The 21,877-nt window shown below is 35.2% G+C and overlaps 2 protein-coding genes and 1 long non-coding RNA gene across 4 annotated transcripts; 2 read left to right on the forward strand and 1 right to left on the reverse strand.

Annotated features, from left to right (window-relative positions):
• Position 1: 1 nt before the first annotated feature.
• On the reverse strand, positions 2–1,891 carry LOC110860366. 2 transcript variants are annotated; one of them, XR_002548949.2, is made up of 3 exons: positions 1,851–1,891; positions 1,185–1,344; positions 2–493 (listed from the first exon to the last, which is right to left on the reverse strand). It is a non-coding gene; the product is annotated as an uncharacterized LOC110860366 (long non-coding RNA). The 2 variants fall into 2 exon arrangements; XR_002548950.2 differs by lacking the exon at positions 1,851–1,891 and adding an exon at positions 1,678–1,815.
• Positions 1,892–8,388: 6,497 nt separating this feature from the next.
• On the forward strand, positions 8,389–11,038 carry LOC118439190 (ATPase family AAA domain-containing protein 2-like). Its single transcript, XM_035860286.1, has 3 exons — positions 8,389–8,699; positions 9,074–9,520; positions 10,716–11,038. Exons 1-3 carry the CDS (start codon positions 8,477–8,479, stop codon positions 10,946–10,948), a joined length of 903 nt encoding a protein of 300 aa, XP_035716179.1. The 5' UTR covers positions 8,389–8,476; the 3' UTR covers positions 10,949–11,038.
• A 4-nt stretch (positions 11,039–11,042) lies between these two features.
• On the forward strand, positions 11,043–14,152 carry LOC118439137. The gene is made up of 5 exons (XM_035860186.1): positions 11,043–11,652; positions 12,239–12,360; positions 12,414–12,872; positions 13,081–13,438; positions 13,908–14,152. Exons 1-5 carry the CDS (start codon positions 11,043–11,045, stop codon positions 14,150–14,152), a joined length of 1,794 nt encoding a protein of 597 aa, XP_035716079.1.
• Positions 14,153–21,877: the final 7,725 nt, after the last annotated feature.

Raw genomic sequence — 21,877 nt, forward strand, 5'->3', positions numbered from 1 at the left:
GTAAATAAAATATAATTATTTATTTTAGAACCTTTAATGAGTCACTTATTACTAAATAACATTTTCTGGGTCGCAGCATTTTTAGCCAAAAAATATGTTTCAAGAGGTACGATTCAAAATAAGGGACGTTCGTAAACATCATAACGCAGTGGTAATGTTATCGTGCCTAAATATGAGATACAGGTTGGTAAAAAAATTTGGACCAAAGTCAAAACTTGCGTTGCAAAGTTTACGAACGTCCCCACATATTTAGCACTCACCAATATATTTATAAAACTCATGTTTTTGCTTATTCGATTTCACAATTATGTACTAAATCCAGTCATACATATTGTCAATGCTATGGCCGGGTGCACCTGTGGCCGTCAAAAAGTCCTGGCTGCTTGACACAATTGAGACCTGCAGCACAGGGGCAAAACCAGTTTAGTGGGTCTCGTCTGTCGGAACAAAGGCGACCTTCCGGTGACAATTCCACGCACTCCTTCAGTTCCTTCTGCTCAGAAAAGTTGCAAACATTTATGGTTTGTATGGTATTTATGTATGTATGAGTTTCTTTTACAAAAGTGGGTCTAATTTCAACACAAGGACCATAACTCGATCGGGTTGTAAAAACAAAGCGGCTGACACAGCAGCCATAAATTCTGCACTAAAAAAAGCCTAAAAAACCAAACCATATTTAGTTCAGTTCTATACTACTAATTCTTATTCCAACATAAAATAAGCAGTAGCTTTACCATATTAAAATACATAAATTAAAAAATCACTAAACTAAAGTATACAAAATTTATTCAAAATAAATAGCGGACGACATAAATTTTATCCAACGTGGAAAAAATTTGAACCCATTTTTGTGTCATACTCTATTTTATGTACTCCTGCTTGAATAAATTTTACACATCCTTATTTAGAGTGTAAATATGTATACGTACACATTTAATTCATAAATTGATTCAGTGAATACATAATTTGATTGAGCGAAGTTGTCTTTAATATTAGTTGGAAGAAATTTATCAAATTTTGAAAATAAAGTAAATAAAATATCTGCATACATAAATTTAAGATAATGCAAATTAGCCCGTGATCAATGAATTAATGTATCAGTAATTATGTGGGTCAGCAATGGAATTTAAAAACAATCTAAATGATTTGGCGTTACTAAAAGCGATAAATATTAAAATTCTCACGAGAGGATCCTCGAAGGACATGACACAGCACCCACTCGGACAGTCTGCATCAGAATTGCAGCTCTCGGCCGATCCCTGCACAATGAGAAAGAAGGCCACGGTGACCAGGGCAATTATTGTCCTCATCTCGGCTTGATTGGAAATTTTTTCTTGGAATGATCTGTTAGCAGGTTACACTCTTAAAAATAATGTTACTATTTTCAAAAGTAAAAGCACTTTGAATCCTAAATTAAGGTATAAACGGTGTTGATTTAATTTGTCCCGATTTTTTCTAAATATTTGACAACTTGTAACTCAAAACCGGTGAAAACTTGGGTTCTTCTGGTAAATATTATGATTAATCACTTATCTGAACCATACGCATGATAAAGTTTCCAAGAAAAATATTTACTTGTCTGCAAATTATGCTTTAATATTGTTCGATCCCAAAAATTCATCATCGGGACGAATTGAATCAACACCCTTTACTAAATCCAGTGTAAATAAACTTTACTCTTTATCAAGTCAACGTTGCTCTGGATTTATGTAGGATAGTTTACATAATTTAGAATTTACGTTGCAGTTATTTTTTAAAAGAGTAACATTATTTTTAAGTGTGTGCATATGTATGTTTCCGATATTTTGGAAATGTTACAATTTTGGGATTTATTTTCTAATTGAAATTACCTATTTATTTGTGTCCCGAGACTCTGAACAGAACACTGAAAGTAATTGCGAGCAAGGTTATCTATTTTATAGAGATTCGCTCTTAATTTAAGCTAGGGAACGTGCACACATTATGTAATAAAAAAATATGCTTAGACTATCGACCAACCCCTTCATACTCACGATAAGCTTAACACGAGTAAAATACATATGGGACCTAAAACCACCCGCCCACCTTTTTGATGACGAAATTTATGGGTGTTCCCTAAACCAAAGTGATGTCATTTATGCTTAGCTTATTGATATATGATTGTAAGGACATTATTCTGCGATTAAGGGTGAGATTTGCCAAATAACAAGGAGGTCTCCCAGCGTATGCTCTCCGAATTTTTAGGAAATTAGTGCCAATCGAGCACAAATTTAATTGGTATACAACTTGCGAAACACACCTAGTGGGCACGTGGCAAAGATATGTATCTGCATCCGAAGAAGAGAAAACGCGCAATAAAATGCAAATTTTGTTAACTTTATGGCGCAATTATTGCTCTTAAAATGCAAATATCTTCGCCAAACGCCATTTTTCAAACTTCCTAAACTTCATCCTAATTAAATTTGTGATCGATTCGCGTTAATTTGTTCAAAATCGGAGAGCCTACGCTGGGAGACTTCCATTGATGAGTTGTTTGTTGGATAAGCCATCACGCGATTCAAGTCCAAAGTTTAGTGCGAATGTGGTAATAAATATGTGTAGTCAATAGTTCAAGAGTAAACAAACTCGTCAACATCTTTGATTTAAGACTTATGATTATACCTAAATATGCAAATGAGAGCTGCAATATTTGTTTGTCGGAAATTCCAGATTTGGTCGGGTTTGGTCCAATTTGGACATTTTTGGGACCCTTAAGTTCAAATGGGCTGTGTGGACGTACAGGATTATTTTCAGAAATGTGCGATAGGCCGTCTGATTCCTTTCATCAAGGCGTATCAAAAACATAAAAAGTAATTTTTTGGCCCGACCTTTGCGATCATCCACCATGCAATATATGCGAAGGAAGAACTTGACAGAAATGTCAGTTTGGGGTTGGAAGACGAAAATCTCTGAAACGCCCATCATCTTCACCCCAAAATCAGAATTTGGACTTTATCCAAGAAGAAATACTACAAGGTTTGTGAAACATGCGATACTTTAAAAAAGATTAAGTTCCAGCCTGTGAAAACCAACAATGAAGTTTCAAAATCTTTTGGAAAAGCATTAATGGCGGGCGTGATAAAAATAGTTAAATACAAGATGGACAATGGACTTAAGTCGTCTCTGTTTGCGGATATCTCACGATAGTTATATTTCGAATATTTTTTTATCATTTTTTCTTAGGTGAGGCATAGCCATGCTAGCATAGCCATGATCACATGAAAAAATGCATGGTTACGGCGAAGCCTTAGTATGCAAACAGACCCCCCCTCCAAATATTCTGCCAAAGATTGTGACGAAACGGCTAATCGTATCAAAATGGTGTAAAAGGCAATCGTGCAGACCTTGCTGAGAAGATGATGCCCGTCAATAAGAGAGCCATGACAATCTTATTTTAACGCATTTAAAATCGATTTTAAACTTTCAAACGACTGGCAAATTCACTTTTACCATGCAATGATAGTGCGAGACCCTGATTTTCATGTGCAGAAATCTATAACGCGTCATTTAAAGTAAACCCGTGCGAAATCGGATAAGAAATGAAAAACTTTTCTTGGTGGCATCTGCAACCAGTTGCAGTACATACGTTAATTATAATGGTTCTTTATTACTTATGATAAATCCACGTTTGAAACGTGACGTTTCTATTAGCAACAAGCACACTAGAAGCATGTAAGATCTGTATGTAAACCTGTATGTATGCACTTTCAGAAATCCAGTATAAAAATTGACTACCAAACTGGTATTGATTAGTACTACTGTGCGGTAATAGGTCGATATTAAAGCTTTACTATATCGGTAGTAAATTCTTACCCGCATAATTTTAATACTAATTGCAAGCAGTATCAACCACTTAGAATTCTAGTAGAGATTTGTAACAGTGTGTACACATACATAATGATGTAAGTGCATTTGTTGACTATGAGTTCACGGGTGATGGGGGAATTTAATTTGGTATGCCCCTATCCACACCCACTGGGGGATTAATTTCATATGCAACGCATCCGGGCTTATGAGGATTTAATTTGGTATCTATTATTGATGACAACTTGAAGAGACTGAAAAACAAAAAATAAACTAATTCTTTAAAAAAAACTTAGGTGAGGCTTGCTTAAAAGGGGAAAACAAGATGTTATCATCGTGTAGTAACATAATATGCTAAATCAATGTTCATCTCATGATTTATAATTTTCGGTAAACAGAACAGCAAAGTATATGCGTTTAGGACCATTTGCCTCGCCGTGGGCCCTTTTGTGAATTAAAATATTTTAAAACTAGCGTATAGCCCGGCCAAGGCCGGGTTCTAGAGTTCCAGTGGGGGGTGTGCCCAAAGCGAAAAATCCGTCATACTATATTTTAAATAATTCCCAGTGGAGACTTTGTCATACTACATACATACATCAGACTGAGGGTTTGCCCAAGTCATACTGCATTTTAATTAACCTGGTCACAGTAAAATTTGATTCCCCCCTGTGGAAGTAGTTGAATAGCTAATTACTTAAATTCCCGTCGTGTGGGAGTAACTGCATAGCTAACTATTCAAATTCCCACGCTTCACGCTCCCGTTAAGTTCCATAAACCCCGTTAACTTCTACAATTAACGCCAAGCTATTCACGGATTCGGATTCAGCGTCAAAAATATATTCGAATTGATATGCGACATCACGAATAAGCCAGATTTGGACACCACGGTCACGGCGAGGTCACGGGGGCCTCGCAGGTCAAAACCATTGACGGCGTTGGATTCAGCGTCAAAAATACATTCGAATTGACATGCCACTCGCTGTGGGTAGAGTTTCTCAAATTAAAATAATTAATTAATAGTGTTTATCACGATCACTTATCATGATAACCACTATTGATGAGTGATGTATGTATGTGGGGTGTACATGTTCATGTATTCATTTATTCATGCAGTGCAGTGCATGCATGCAGTGGTTGCTCCGCTTCCTTCTTTGTCTACTGTATGGGGCAATTTGCATTGCGAAGACGGACCCAGGGACCCAGGGATCATACTAACACTTTATTAGAGTAGATATATTAGTGTTCAGAGAATTTGTTACACACATGCGGCAAATACGTCGAATGGAACAATACATAACTTTTTGGTTAATTTTGTTATCCATAATCGATTTCTGATCATATTTACCAAACGTATAGGTTAATTTCTAATCTATATTATAATTTCGAAAAGTCCGTCCCGTGAAATTTTCAGTGACTTTCCTGCATTCTGATTGGCTGTTGACTTTCCTGCTCCACCAATCAGGGAACAGAAACGAATTATGATTATGATTACCATTATGATTATGATTATGATTATGATTATAATTATGATCATTATTATGATTATGATTATAATTGTGATTATGATTTCCATTATGATTATGATTATGATTATGATTATGATTATGATTATGATTATGATTACCATTATAATTATGATTATGATTATGATTATGATTATGATTATGATTATGATTATGATTATGATTATGGGTATGATTATGATTATGATTATAATTATGATTATGATTATGATTATAATTATGATTATGATTATAATTATGATTATAAAAATTTCCTTAGGAACGTTAAAAAAGTTCCTTAGCAACGTAAAAAAATTTCCTTAGCAACATAAAAAAAATTCCTTAGCAACGTTAAAAAAGTTCCTTAGCAACGTAAAAAAATTCCCTAGCAACATAAAAAAATTTCCTTAGCAACGTTAAAAAAGTTCCTTAGCAACGTAAAAAAATTTCCTTAGCAATATAAAAAAATTTCCTTAGCAACGTTAAAAACGTTCCTTAGCAACGTAAAAAAATTTCCTTAGCAATATAAAAAATTTCCATAGCAACGTTAAAAAAGTTCATTAGCAACGTCAACAAATTTCCTTAGCAACGTTAAAAAATATCCTTAGCAACATAAAAAAAATTCCCTAGCAACATAAAAAAATTTCCTTAGCAACATAAAAAAATTTCCTTAGCAACGTTAAAAAAATTTCATTAGCAACATAAAAAAATTTCCTTAGCAACGTTAAAAAAATTTCCTTAGCAACATAAAAAAATTTCCTTAGCAACGTTAAAAAAGTTCCTTAGCAACGTAAAAAAATTCCTTAGCAAGATAAAAAAATTTCCTTAGCAACGTTAAAAAAATTTCTTAGCAACATAAACAAATTTTCTTAGCAACATAAAAAAATTCCTTAGCTACGTTACAAAAATTTCCTTAGCAACGGAAAAGAATTTCCTTAGCAACGTTAAAAAATATCCTTAGCAACATAAAAAAAATTTCCTAGCTTCATAAAAAAAGTTCCCTAGCAACATAAATAAATTTCCTTAGCAACAATAAAAAATTTCCTTGGCAACATAAAAAATTTCCCTATCAACGTCAAGAAAATTCCTTAGCAACTCGACAACATTCCTTTGCAAGACCAAACAATTCATTAGCAGCGTTAAAAAGTTTCATGTGGCCCGTCTTTAGGACGGGCTTATAGGCTAGTATACAATATTACATGCAATAGCAGAACATGAATTTTTAAAATGTAGACCTATTCTGGAAATATATTCAAAGATTTCTTAATCACAAATTAACAGTTTAATTATAGCAAAATTTTAATATTTATGTAAGATGGCATATTTGTATTCAATTAATGACGGCCCACGGCGAAGCTAATGGTCCCAAACGCATATACTTTGCTGTTCTGTTTACCGAAAATTATAAATCATGAGATGAACATTGATTTAGCATATTATGTTACTACACGATGATAACATCTTGTTTTCCCCTTTTAAGCAAGCCTCACCTAAGTTTTTTTTAAAGAATTAGTTTATGGCATTCTTGGAATCATTTTTTGACCGTTTTTAAGTACAAATTTCACATCACCACTTCCCGGGGCGACCCCTCTAAATGAAAAAAAACGTCTTGTGAATAATTATAATTATGTGGAATAAATTATGACTATTTTTCCAAGCAAATTAGCACCATGTACTTATGGAATGGATGGATTTACATATGAGACCGCATAAATAATACTTGGAGACGTTTAGCATGTAAGCATGTACATTGATTAGAAGGTTTTACACCATTATTTAGGAGGCATTTCAGCATTATTCGAGAAATGTTTTTTTTCAATCTCCCTGGAAAATTATTAGATTATGTCCCTATCCCAGTTGATTAATTGTTAATAAAACCTTATCATTATCAGAAAACTTAGCCGATTGGGACATACATAAGATTTATATGTAACACAATAATCAATTTATTAACATCGTGTTTTCATGTGGTAAAAGATTTCAACAAATGTTTAATTAATCCCATCGAGTCATATTTATTGAACTATGGACCACGTTGACAGCGGTGGAGCCCAATTATTCCTGACTGGATCGTCCAGTCTGGACGCAAGTTAACCCTTCAACACAAGGGCAAAAGTAACCGCTGGGGTTACAAATTTCGCCCTCCTTCGGCATGGCCTGGCAGATGTCTCCCTGTGAAGAAAATGATTTAGGTTGTATAATGCAGTCAGGTGTAATATCATTACCAAAGATAATAAAATATTAACATGATACTAATAATATAAACAGCCTAAGACAGTCTAAATACCCTTTCTCACACTCGAAGAAATCTAGAAAAACTGTAATCATGTAAGTATGTAAATATCCGTTTGACTCTGCCAAACTGGTATTAATAAGTAATTACTATTAATATATACATATTAATATGTAAATATGTAAATATGTATGTACATTGTAGTAATAAATACTTACAAAGCTCGGTGTTAAGGTTTTACCGCATCAGTAGCAAATTTATAGGGACCCAGTAATATTTTAATACCAGTTATGCATCTAGAAACTTTACTATTGGGAAATCAATACCTGATTGATTATATGGAATGCTTATGAGTAAAAATAGGGCAATTTTGTCCTATATATTTCTGGAGAGGTTTTTTAAAGGGTATCCACTTAACTAAACCCAACTGCGTTTGTTCTTCGAATCCTCCTCACTAACAATGGAACCATTGTTCAAACTAAATTTGGATTTTATAGCGAGTAGTGTGTCACAAAATAAAGCCCAAATTAAGTAATTCTATTGCAATTTTGTTTCCGTTGAATGAGCCAAAAGTATTAGGAGGCAATAAAAAAGGCACCAGTGTCCAGGATTAACCTATTTATGTAGATATTTAACCCCTTTTGACTAATCCTAAATGTGCGACTGCCATTCATCCCATTTTCTTTTTCAGTAAGGGTCCCCCAAAAATAGATCCTTTACACATTCGAGTTTAGCTTATTATCTGGCCCATTCGTGAATTTCATCCAGTTAAGGACACACGCAGAAAAGTGAGCTACTTATTTACATAGACCAGAATTTGTACAAATTTGTGGTTCATTCTTTCCAGAAAATTATCTTACAGATTATATTTAGACTTATAAAAAATTTGAACAGAACAAATTTCACCAAAGAAATAAACATGACGTCGTATTTTCATCAATTTGTAAAAAATGTGCGAAGTTACGTGGCAACTTGGGTGTGTGAAAAATGTTGTGAGAATTGCGGCGTAAAGAGAAAATGTTGTGAGGAGGATTTGGAAATTGGAGGTGAAAGCGCTCCCCCAACGAAGAAAGCCAATCTTGAAATTCAAATTCCGACAGATTCGTGTCGAAAATGTTGCGGAATTGTGGAAGAAATTGAGGGTTCGTTCTGTTCAAAAAACATTTTTTAACTAATCCTCATTTAATTTAAAATTGGATGCAATTATTCATTAATTCTTCATTCATTTAATTCAAATTTATTCAAAATTTTAAAAAACTACTATTTATTATTTATTCGTTCATTTTTCGTGAATATGTATGAAATGAACGAATAAATATTTATTCAATACCCACTGATTACAAAATTTTAAAAATAATTATTCACTCATTGTTCATGAATTTGCTGAATAATGAATGAATAATTTATTAATTCTGTATTATATTTAATTAATATACATTTGCAAATGAATGAATAATATATTAATTCTGTATTATATTTATTTAATATTCATTTGCAAATGAATGAATGTGAACAGGTATCGTCCCCAGCAGAAGAGATGACAAAAATGACGACGCCGAATTTATCAAAGATCACGAAATCGATGCATCACCTCGTCGCGATGGCTTTCACGACCCCGATTTTAACGACCGAATCGACTACCTCCGCAAAACGTTTCTAAATCCCATCAGGTTTCCCGACTTGTACAAATCCGCCAACATTTTCCCCCCGAAAGGAATGTATTTCTTCGGCACTGGAATAAATGAGCGTGCCCTGGAAACCATTAAAGAATTCTCGACCGACCTGGGCGAAGAATTGGGGGTGGAACGGGTCAGAATTTTTCGAACGACGCATATCGACGCGTACACGAGCTGTGAAGGGACCGAGACTTTCTTCGTGGATGAGGTGTTCGCAGCAGCGGAAAAGTTTAAACCGTCGATAATATTTTTCCCAGAGTTGGACAAGTTTGGGACACCACATAGCAGTAAGTTTTTAAATTTTTTGAAATTCCGAAAAAGTGTTAAATTTTAGTATGCTTTGTGCATATGCAGCATAAAGTATCCAATTATTTAATTGGTGTATTAACTATAATCGAATTAGCAGAGTGATATTATGTACATATGTGTGTACATATCGCGCTGCGTTATTTTGCATAGCGTTTGCAAAATTTTGCAAACGCTAAATTTCAAATTTTAAAATTTTGCTAAATTTTAAATTTTAAAATTTTGCTAAATTTTAAATATGTTACACCCTTAAGGAGAATGTCACACTTTTGAAAAATAAATCCACTCAGAATTGTAAATTAAGTAAACTACTCAAAATCCTGAGCAAATTTTACTATGGATTTATTTTACTTAATTTAGAATTAAAAATGCATTTACTTTTCAAAGGGACAACATTATTTTATTTAAGAGGGTACCTGAAGCTAAATATTTTGGTATTTTTTAATTATTTTTTTAAACATGCCATAGAAATTGGGTACTTTGATGAAACAAATTGAAATTTTCGGCCTCTTAACTCAAAACAGAGCATATAGTCTGTCCACGGCAAGTTGAACCCGGAGATATGGAAGACTAAATCCCGGCCCATGCTTATTAACGTTGAACTGAGTTTAGTCTCCCATATCTCCGGGTTCAACTTACCGTGGACAGATAGTAGGTACTGTTTAATTTTTCGGTTCTTTTACTGCCCGCCTGCAATGCTTGCAGTCACGTGATGGCGAAGCAAACCAGACATGTCGTGTTTTCATCCGAAAATTTTTGGGTCTTAAAATGATTCCAAAATTATTTGCATATATTATCATGAATTTTAGTGTGCCAAAAAACTTGTGACAAAAAAATTCCTGGTACTTGTAAAACGTGGGTTCTAACGTGATGTATGTATGCTACATAATGATCTCCCCATAAGACGGCATCCATCATGTTGCCAGTTTTTACAACTACAAAGAATTTTTTTTTGTCACAAGTTTTTTTGCACACTAAAATTCATGATAATATATGCAAATCATTTTGGAATCATTTTAAGATCCAAAACTTTTCGGGTGAAAACAAGACATGTCTGGTTTGCTTCGCCATCACGTGACTGCAAGCATTGCAGGCGGGCAGTAAAAGAACCGAAAAATTAAACAGTATAACGTTCATGTTTTGCAATTATATAATTTTTTATAAATTTTTATCTAGCACGACGTGACGAAATCGTGGCGAAAATTTGCTATTACATGGACGCCCTCGTCGCTGGGGAAGTCTTCGTCTTCGCCACCGTGGACGCCACGCCGCCCGCCCCCTTCAATCGGCTGAACGGTCCCCCCCCGCTTCTCAAAAGGGTACCACGTCGCGACAGCCGTTCTAACTTCAGGGGTTCTTGCCTTTCTCAAGACGGAAACGGAAAAATGGAAAATTTCCGAAGAAACTAATTCCCGGGATGAAATCTTAGCCAAAGTTTCCGAAATCCTGGGCAGTTACCCCGATCCGATAAAACATTTCGACTTGACGACCCTTTGTCAGGAAATGTACCACACGATTATGCAAGAATCGATGAATAGTGCGGGGAAACATGCCTGTGATTGTTGCACGTGTCCCCCGCCCCCGCCCAAATTTCCTAGTTTGCCCCAGTGGGAGGCGGGAATTAAGGCGCACGTCAAACCAACAGAGGCGACTAAGGCGGCAGTGGCAGCGGCATCGGCACCAGAAGCGCAGCCGCAAAATGAAAAATGGGACGAATTTAAGGTGGAGGAGGATCTAAGTTTTAAAAAAAATGGCGGGTTGGCGGGACAAATTCAAATTTTGCGGGGGAATATAATCACCCCGCTAAGGAATAGGGACAAGTTGAGACAACTCGGGTGGCAGGTAGAGCCTGTGCGGGGGATTATTTTTCATGGTCCCGCAGGAACGGGGAAAACGTTGCTGGGGAAAACTTTAGCGGCGGAGTTGAGTCGGCTAGATGACGGGAAAGGGAAGTTTGCCTTCTTTTATCATAAGGGGACGGAGTGTTATTCGAAATACGTGGGGGAAACGGAGGCCAAGTTGAGAGCGATTTTTGCCAATGCGGAGGCGAAAAAGCCGGCGATAATTTTTATGGATGAGATCGATGGGATTTGTAGGGTGCGGGATGAAAGCGGTGAGTTGTTGGAAATTTTTGTCAAATTTGATACAACAATATTTTTGGAAAGTTTGAATCTCCGGAAGGTTTATGTGATTTGGTTTTGCATATATACTCAAGAAAATTTAGCATATATTGAGTAAATTTACGAAGCTCCTTTTTAACCGTGAAGGAATTTGCAAAATGTGACTAAGAAAACTTCTACAGTTTATGATTTCGCATACTCTAGAATATTTTTAGCCTAATGACGGGTGTAAGGATTTCGCAAGTTTAGAAAATTTAAAGATACAGAATTTTGGCGTGCATAAATTTTCGAAATAGACTTACGTAAAATACGTAAAGTTTATGAGAGAAAATATATTTCCGGTATCCGAGAATCCGAGTTAAATAGTTTCAATTTGCAATTTTGGGAAATAATTTGGCTAAAAAACATTCCAAATTTTACGAATTACTTAAATTTGCTAAAAGAATCTTACTTCTTAAGTAAGAGTTTTGCAAAGTGTTTAAAATTTCATATGTCGAATTCTTAGAATTTCGATTCCGATTGAGAATTATTTAGTTATACGGTTATTTTATGAATTTTTAAAAATTTCTGTCGTTTCAGCTTCTAAATTCTACACCGGCGTGGTGACCACAATCCTCGGTCTGATGGATAACCTTCCCCGGGGAGAAGTTTTCGTCATCGCGGCGACCAATCGTCTCACCAGTCTCGACCCCGCCGTCCAGGTCGATTCGACAAATGTGTCGAATTCCAAGCACCAAAGTTTGCCGGGCGAAAGGCAATCTTGCAAATTCACACGGCCACGTGGGACGCAAAATCGAAAATGGAAGACAACTTTGCAGATGAAATCGCACACATGACTGGCGGATACACGGGCGCTGATTTGGAACAAGTTTGCCGCCAAGCGTTCACCTTTGCGATGCGGAGACATTCTCAAAATGCCCCAGACAATAATATCCCGCCAGTTGACTTTGATGGTTTAATCGTGCAAAAGCAAGATTGGTACGGCGCACTGAAATCGGTCCCACCAAATGGGACGAATTATTTTGGAAATGCGGTCATTACGGACAAACCGATTCCCGCGGGGGCCGCGGCCGCACTGAAAGGAAAAGTGGACGAAATTACGAAGAGATTAGCGTATTTTATTAGACCGGAAGTGAGCGGGAGTTTGGATATGGAGTCAAAATCTAGCGGGGCTCTGAATAGTTTCCTGATTTGGGGGAATGATGCGAAACAGGTTGGTAAATAATTTGCATATTCACGCAATCCTTTGTAACCTTGCAAAATCCATAAACTCTATAAATTTATTAACATTAGCAAAACTTTACAAATATTTTGAAAGAAAATTAGATTTTTTATAAACTTGCCCAGCTTAAGTGCGGCGTCAGACAGTCTATTACAAATTTTGTAACAAAATATGGATTTTTTGTTTTCAAAATTTGCAGCTCAAAGTGATCGACCATTTGTTAATTCCCGCCCTCCTTTCCTCGCCCGGATTTAGTTCCGTGGTCGCCGCCAAGTTCGAAATTCCTCCTCTTGGTGTAGGGTTGGAAGTTGTAGAACGCCGCATTTCCGCCACGTTTACTCAGATCCTTAACCCGGGTGAGGATAAACTCGGAGTTTTATACGTTCCCGGGATCGATCAGTTGTTGAACGGGAGGATTGGCAAGTTTTCGGAAATGAAGGAACACGACCAGATTTTGGACAGTTTTGAAATCCTGCGAGGAGAAAAAGTCCTCCTGCTCGGGACAGCTACCGGTTCGCCGGACCAGATGAGTGACAGGGTTCAAGGGCTGTTCAGAGGTGAGTGAACAGCACGCTGTCAAATTTTGAAATTTTGGTGCAAAATTTTACATTTTGTACATTTTTATACACTTTCACAAAAAATTGTGCGTTTTGCTTAAAAAATATTGGTGACTTTTTACATTTTGATACAAAGATTTGTATATTTTGTGGTAAATTTTTTACTCATTTTACAAATATTGATACAAAATATTGATACATTTTTTTCGTGTACGGTGCAATTGCATAATTTTGCTCTTTTGATGCAAAGCTTTGATAATTATTTTTGAATTTAGATTCATTTGATGCATTTTGATACAAAAATTCAGTTAGTTTGCAGTTGCTAGCAAAATGTTGATGTGTCTTTTGTATTTTAAGCAAAAATTATATTTCTTTGCGGCAAAATTTTACTTAATTTTTATTATTTTGACACACATTTTTTATACTTTTTTATGCATTTTTTAATACAAAATTTGTCTCATGTTTTAAGGCCTGAAAAACACTCGGCATTACGAATTCACTGGCCCAAATGCAACCGAGATACGACTCGCATTTTCCCACATTTCTGGAAAGATTCCGACCACCGCGTTTGAAAAAATTATGGCAAAATTAGGCGGCCTAAATGAAGGAGGAGACGAGTTTAGTGCCAGAAAAAATTTGACTTTGTACGATTTGCTCGATTTTAAGGGGGAAATTTCCCAAATTTGTGCCCAATTTGATCTAAAATCAGTATAAGGAGAGGTAAAGGATGAAATTAGTGTCGCCCTGAAAAATGCGACGAACGCCTTTTGCTCATATTTGGACGGGCGGGAGAAATACAAATCTGCCCTCTCCACCATGTACACTTAGACAACTTATCCTTAGGTATTTTCTTATCTTTATAGAATTGGTGAATACTAATTACATACAGTCAATGGAAAAAGTATTGGCAACCCCCACGCCAGCTAAATAAAATTGGCTGTAACGTTGGAATGCATTATACAATTGGCATGAAAATTTGTAGGCCTTTAGCAAATATAATGTAGTTTTCGATTATAGTCATGTTTTATTGATTAAAATTAGATAAACACAGTTTTTAAATAATTTGTTGCAAAATTTGCAAAATTTACCCGCAAAAAGTATTGGCAACATGTGGCCAAATTAATTACGCAAAACAATTTTCTTAATCAGCTACCACATTTCATTACGGTAAGTTAATTTGGTGAGGAAATATGATGTTAGCTACATTTTAAGTCTACAGTTATGTTGTCTGGAGGCAAAATGGCGACACCAAACGAGCTGTATTGGCGCCGCGAGAAATAATCATGTCTCTTTCACAAAAAAGCTTTCTTATCGAAAATTCAAAGAGAAAACATACTTCTCCATATTTACTATTGAAAACGTAGCCAAGAAATATAAAATGACAATCTCAGTTTCTACTTTTCCATGGTGCGGAAGAAAAAAGTCACCTACGCCCACGAGCCACTGATGAATCAAGCAAATTATCACTCGAGATCGGAAGATTTTAACCCCAAAAACCATGTTGAATTTGAGAACCAACTGTGGCGTCAACATATCATGCAATATTGTGATCAATCAAAAATCATGCCATGGGGTTTCAGGGTCCAGAAGCCCGACTGACGCGAGGGTCCCCAAAACGAACCAACTCAATAAATTCGAATGGACTAAATACCACCCTGAATAGACTTCCAATGAATAAAAAAGGTTCTGCTGGTCTGACATAAGCATATTTTACTTATTCGGAGCCAATTGAATGGTTCAAGTCTGGCGGATGCCATAATAGGCTCAGAAAAACGAATATGTTCCTATGACAGCTAAACACAGAAGAGGAGCGATTATGGTTTGGGGTTAAATGACTAGGTCGTGGCGTAGGTAGCTGGTCATTATCGATGGAATCATGACCAATGAGGTCCAAATAATCAGTCTAAACGATAATTTGAAATTATTTGATAAAAATCTGACCTATGAAGGAATTTTATATTCCGAAAATTCAGTGACCCCAAACATGTAGCCAATTTAACGATGCAAGGTTTTGGAGATCGAAAAGGTTAAGCTTCTTTCGTTGATTGCACAGTCTCCCGATGTGATTCTGATTGTCCGGATTGAGAAAAGAGGGACTGGTGGGAAACCACTCTTCGAAAAACGAGCTTGTCAAAAGTTCGAAGGAAGTGTGGGCAGCCATATAGAAAAGCGTTGTAAAGAAACTTGTTGAATCAATTCCACGGCGTATTTGTGCTCGTATTGTGTCGAGGGGAGGTGCTACGTAATACTAGAAGCAGTTTGTCATAATAAAATTGGCGTTTCTTTGATTTATGATTTTTTAAGTTAAGGGTCGCCAATACTTCTTGCGGGTAAATTTTGCAAATTTTCCAACAAATTATTTAAAAACTGTGTTTATCTAATTTTAATTAATAAATCATGATTATAATCGAAAACTACATTATATTTGCTAAATGGGTACAAATTTTCATGCCAATTGTATGATGCATTCCATGGTTATAGCCAATTTTATTTAGCTGGCGTGGGGGTTGCCAATACTTTTTCCATTGACTGTATATGTTAATCTTTAATGTAAATATGTATCAGTTCTGCATGTAACGAATAGATACATATGTTTGTACGTTTTGTAAATAGTCAATAATTAAGTTTGAAGTGAGCTTAAACTTTAAGTCTTCTTTGTACGATGGAATAAATCGTGAATGATTTGTCAAACATGAAATTAATTTTAATATGAAAGGAATAAAATTCCCCCAAATCTGAAATAGTGGTGACATGTCTCCTAAATAATTACCAAGTTAATGTCTCGTACACACATATATATAAATGAAATAATGTCTTGTGAGTAATTTATATAATTATGCAGAATAAGTAACGACTACTTTTAATAAAACAATTCAGGACAAACTTATGGGCTTACATATGTACATATGTACATACGTATGTGTACATTTGAGGCCGCAAAAGTATTTTTTGGAGACGTTTTAAGGCAACTTGTACGTTGTTTAACAGGTTTTTAACCATTACTTAAGTGGCATATCACCCTTACTTAGGAGTCATTTCGCCATTATTCTGGTGACTCGCTAATTTCATGTCTATGCAAAATTATTGAATTATAAATATGTACGAGTTGTGCAATTGTTAATAATCACGTAGTAATTATTCATGGAAAATGTAGAGGTTCAGAAAGCACATGTATCAAATCAGTTTATTAAAGTCATATTTTTAATTAGTTAAAGGTAGAACAATTGTGCAGTTAAACCATTAGCGTTGCGGTACTTGGGATACTAACGTGTGCATATCCCCAGCTCACCTGGGGCACAAAGGCAAGCTAGTCGGACAAATGTCAAAAACAAGCGCCACGTGCTCGCTCATGAAAATGTGTTTGCCATGCATTTTTCTCATGAACACAAAAACTTTATGATTTTCATGATCCTTGCAGAGGTTACAAATTTATTGCAGCGATGGTCAAAATATTCATTCATTTATTCGTTTTTTCGTTAGTATTCATAAATATATGTTACATGTACATGTGAGGGAGCACAGCTATGCATACCTTCATTAAACCGTTCCGTCGGATTGACATTTGGATGGTTCATTTGGTTTCCGGAAACAAGTTTGACCTAGAGGACAGGGGCAAGTTTTCCTAACACCAAATCGGACACACGGCCCGTCTGCCATGGGGATATTCGCGCAACTCTTGACTTCAATCTAAAAAAACACAAACTTTGAATTCCCTCGGATTGCATGACGCAGTTCAGTTTTTTATCATTAACCCGTCAAGTTGTAATTTTTTATGACTCAAATATCTAAAAGAAATTGCACTAATTTTTAGAACCACATGCATTATAAATTTGTCGTGGTAATTTTTATTTCATAATAGAATTAATAATTATTTTCATAATGTATGTAGTAGTAGAATTCTCATCAAACCGAAAGGTTAACCTTTCAACGACCAAGTACGCCCATTTGGGCAGAATATTATTTTCTGTTGAGGATGAAATACACTCTAAGAAACTCGGTAACTAAGTTATTACCAGGCGGAGTATCTATTTGACTCTACCGCATGGCAATTAATTTATTATCGAGTGGTAGAAAATTAGTTACCAACTGGTAATATTTTCAAATTTCGCGACCGGGGTTATTACCGGTTTGGTAACAAAATGTCTACCACTCAATAATAAATAAATTACCATTGTGATAGAGTCACATAAATATTCCGCCTGGTAGTAACTTTAATACCGGTTTATTTAGAGTGTGCACAAATGTGTGTACTGAATAAAATACATTGACACCAAAATTTCTATGAACAACGAGTTTTTCTTCGGTGTTTTGTGGAAAACTGGATGGATTTGTTCGATATTTCTCTTCCCAGATTTTGGAATTTTCCCTATGAAGACCAATGTTAAAAAGTGGATTTTTTCTAGTATTTCCTCAAAAAAACTGAAAAATTGGTCCACAATTTGAATTGTTTGCTATCAGGTGTAATTATGAAATTTACATCGTAGTTAAAAGAAATTTTGTTTTAAAATTGGTCGTATTTATTAAGAATTTATCAATGGGAAATTTTCAAGTTTTCGATAAGAAAAGTGTTCAAATTTAACATTTTGTCGGCATAGGATAATTGTGATAGTTTTTACCTCGTGGAGAGAAGATTCAGTGGCGGGGCTAGGATATTTTCAGACGTGGGCACAAGAAAAAAAAGTTCTGAAGAATTACAGTATGCAAATTATTTAATGGTACGATTTTTAATTTCAAATTCAAAACTAATTTTCCCAAGAACAGGTAAATATTAATGTCAAAATTATTTAGATGTTCGTATAAATATACGCGCCAATTATTGTACGTTCTTCTCAAAATGAGAAGGTGTTAGATGTTTATTCCCGATTTTGACTAATTTAGATTATTTCACGCTTAGAAGTAGGCGGACCAATTTTTTGCAGCTTCTTAAATGCACGTAAATATTTTCGCCAATGGCGGAGTTGTTAACTAAATTTTTCAGCCAAGTGAATTTTTTTCAAAATGCTGTTAATTTTCTTGTTTTAATCCGATTTCAAAAATAGCATATTAGCTCAGAGTGTCACTGAGGACATAATTTTTAAAAATCCATTTTTCCAAGGCTTAAGTCTTAAAAAATTAAAGCTTTTTTAATTTAAAAAATTTCGAGCTGACATGAAGTCTTAAAGTTTTTGGAAGCAGATTTTTTAACTGACGAGGACTTGGTGTTCGTGGAACTTTTGAGGTTCGATCAGTATTAAATTTTTACATTTTTTAAATTATTAAATTTGTTTAAATGTCACATTGTTTCATTCCATCAACCCAAAAATACTCCCAGAAATTGCCGAAATGGACAGAAAATTTTCGAAAGTATTGAAACCCTCTAAAAAGCAGAGATTACAATTGAATATGATAATGTAACTTTCTGACATCTACCAAATTTGTTCAAGTATCAAGGAAGTAGTAACAATAAATAATTCAAATCTGAATTTGGGTCCCGACGGAAACGGATAAATAGTCCGAAAACAGGAGTTTTTGAAAATTCCGAACGAATTCCCTGGCGGCCCTGGTGCGGGTACGGTTCAGTAAAGGCTCGACTAATGTTCGGCCAGATTACAAAAAGTAGTAGGATTCGTTAATATTTCCGTGCAAAACTCATGTTCGGGGCAGTGGAGAGGCACCAGACTCAAACATCTTGATTTTCTAATACAGGGTGGTCCAAGAAGCTGTATAAAAGTTTAAACCACCCCATTTCAAAGCCGGGATAATAAAATTCCAATTTGAAGCCCAAATCGTGGAGAGCAACTCAGAAAATAGTGTTGTGAATTTTTTTGTAGACCTAATTTGAAAAGTACCCTCACGGTGATCAGGGGAAGGATAGGTACGAGTGAAAGGCTTTTCCAGTCGATTTCCCACGGGAAGCGTTACAAAAAGAGCTGAAGTCATGTTGTCATCGAACGAATTGGCAATTAATTTATAGAATTATGCCTAGTAGACATGTTCCAGGTCAATCCAAGAGTGTAACATAATTCTCACCACTTAGAAACTACCCATTGCTGAACGCCCGAAAAAGCTAAAAATTCGGTCGGCCAACTTAACCCACTACGTAGATCCCGAATTTTAATGCTGCAGGGTCTAGCTGTTGGATTAGTATAAATCAACTATACAGAGAGTAATCAAAATTGATTTGGGAGATATTATGGCAAAAATGTCTTCCGTTGGTCGACGCATTGAGAGAAAGCAAACTTTTTTTCGCTTATTGCGGAGAAATCTCACCAGTACGCAAAAACGGACGACGATAATTTTGGTTCTGCAGTCATAAAAACTCAAGACATACCTGGGTGGTCATCAGACGTTGATCGATTGGATTATTTCGGATGTTTCGTCGTGGAATGATAAATTTTACATTGGAGGATTTACAAATTTTCACGTACTTTGGAACGCTTAAAATAATGAGTGCAAGAAAAACACCACAGAAAAGTCCCTGGAAGTTTTTTTATCGGATAAAAAGCGATATATTCTTAAAGATACTAACAAGGACCATCACATCCAGCAAGTTTCAAACCCATAAAGTTCCGCCTGCTGGCTAGGAAAATTATGGAATATTTATACAGCTTCTTGGACCACCCTCTGTAATTTCAGATCTCCATAACTTTCACCGTTTTCGTGCGATTTAAAAAATCTTGGGCTTAAAATTACCACAAAATTCAATATTTTAAGAAAACGTCCAAAATCTTCTCTTATATGAGAAGTACGAAATTTTTCAAAAAAATTATAAAGTCCCTTGTTTGAGAAATTTGACATGCGAAAGTTCAATTCCTTACCATGATTTCGATACGTTTAAAAATGTTGAAAATCCGTTTAGAATTTCAAAAGTTGTTGTCGTCTGAAAAATAAAACATTCAAATTTGTAAAATTTCGCGCCACCCCACCACGACTAGCATGAGTGTTACTCAGAAATATTAATGAATCCTTCGTCTAGAAGATTCGAAAAAACAGTGGTATACTGAACGCGAGGACCAGTTAGGCAGATTCCATTTTTCAGATCCCTTGCTAATACATATAGTAGATACTGGGTAGACCTCAGTAAATTTTCAAAAATTTACATTCCAATTATTCTTAGGCTGATCTTGAAAATCATAATTTTAGAATTTTTGATTTGGTTTTAAATTTCTAACAATTTAAATATTTTAAAAATTGTAACAAAATTTTGAAGTTTTGTATGCATTGCAAAACTTGTAAAATTTTTTCAAATACGACGTCCTACAAATGTTTGAAATGAAATTATTAAAGTGATTGAGACGGAAAATATTTATATAAAATCTTATCAAATAGTTCTAATCTTCCAGATCAGCATTCTCAGATAAGTAAATGCAGCGTGTGAGCGAAGACCAACAAGGTTTACTTTTTTTGTCCACCACGATTATCTCATTATGGTTTGAAAAAAGTTCAATAATATCTAGTGTAAAGGGGCACAAAATTTCACGTGGGCACGGGCCCACTTGTGCCCACTACTAGCCCCGCCACTGAGAAGATTGGACGATATTTACGAACGTTTGAAAATCAAGTATTAAGATTTTAGATACATTTAAAGTTTTAGATTTATGTGAAATTTATTTACGAATTTAATTAAGTATATGTAGGAACAAATAATTTGTCATTTCTTAGAAGTCAGGAAATATTACCATTTCTACGGATCTAGTCTGGCAGCATTGCTCAGGTTAGCAGTCTGAATCGTTAGAGCAGATCTGCGACATTCCCGGCACAATGAGCACCAAAACCACGGAAACCAAGGCAATTATCGTCTTCATCTCGAAACGATTTGGCTGGATTTTAATTTCTCGGATCTAAATATGCACTCTTACACTCTAAATAATTTGGAGACAAAAAATCGTCCCCCGCGGAGCTACCAAAGTGCTCTATTTCTTGGTAATAATTAAACTGACGCTTCGTCACCGACGGGAAATAAGTAAGTAGAAAAGTTACAAGTAACGTCACTCTTAAAAAAACAATACTCTTATTTAAACAATTTAGCATTAAGATAATAGCAATGCTCAAGCTACTTTGCGGGTGACGATTTTTGTCTCCAAATTATTTAGAGTGTAAAAATAATGCTCCCTTTTCGAAAGGAAATTCACTTCTAAAAATTATAAATTAAGCAAACTATCCTAAAAAAATCCAGACCCAACTGTAGGTTTAGGGTAGTTTATTGAATGTAAATTTTTTAGAAGTGATTTTAATTTAGAAATTGGAAACATTGTTTTTAATAATGTTCAAAATTTTTATAAAAGTTACAAGTTTTGGATTTATCGCCTGATTGAAATAATTTAAGTATTTGCTTCCCGACCGTCTGCAGAACACTGAGCATTTGAAACCAAATTTAACGATTTTATGGAGATTGGCTCTTAACGAGAGTTCAATGACTTGATCTCGTAATTTAATATCTTCTATAATTTATTGCAACAT

The sequence above is a fragment of the Folsomia candida genome, unplaced genomic scaffold, assembly GCF_002217175.1.
Source record: "Folsomia candida strain VU population unplaced genomic scaffold, ASM221717v1 Fcan01_Sc031, whole genome shotgun sequence".
Classification (NCBI taxonomy): Eukaryota; Metazoa; Arthropoda; class Collembola; order Entomobryomorpha; family Isotomidae; genus Folsomia; species Folsomia candida.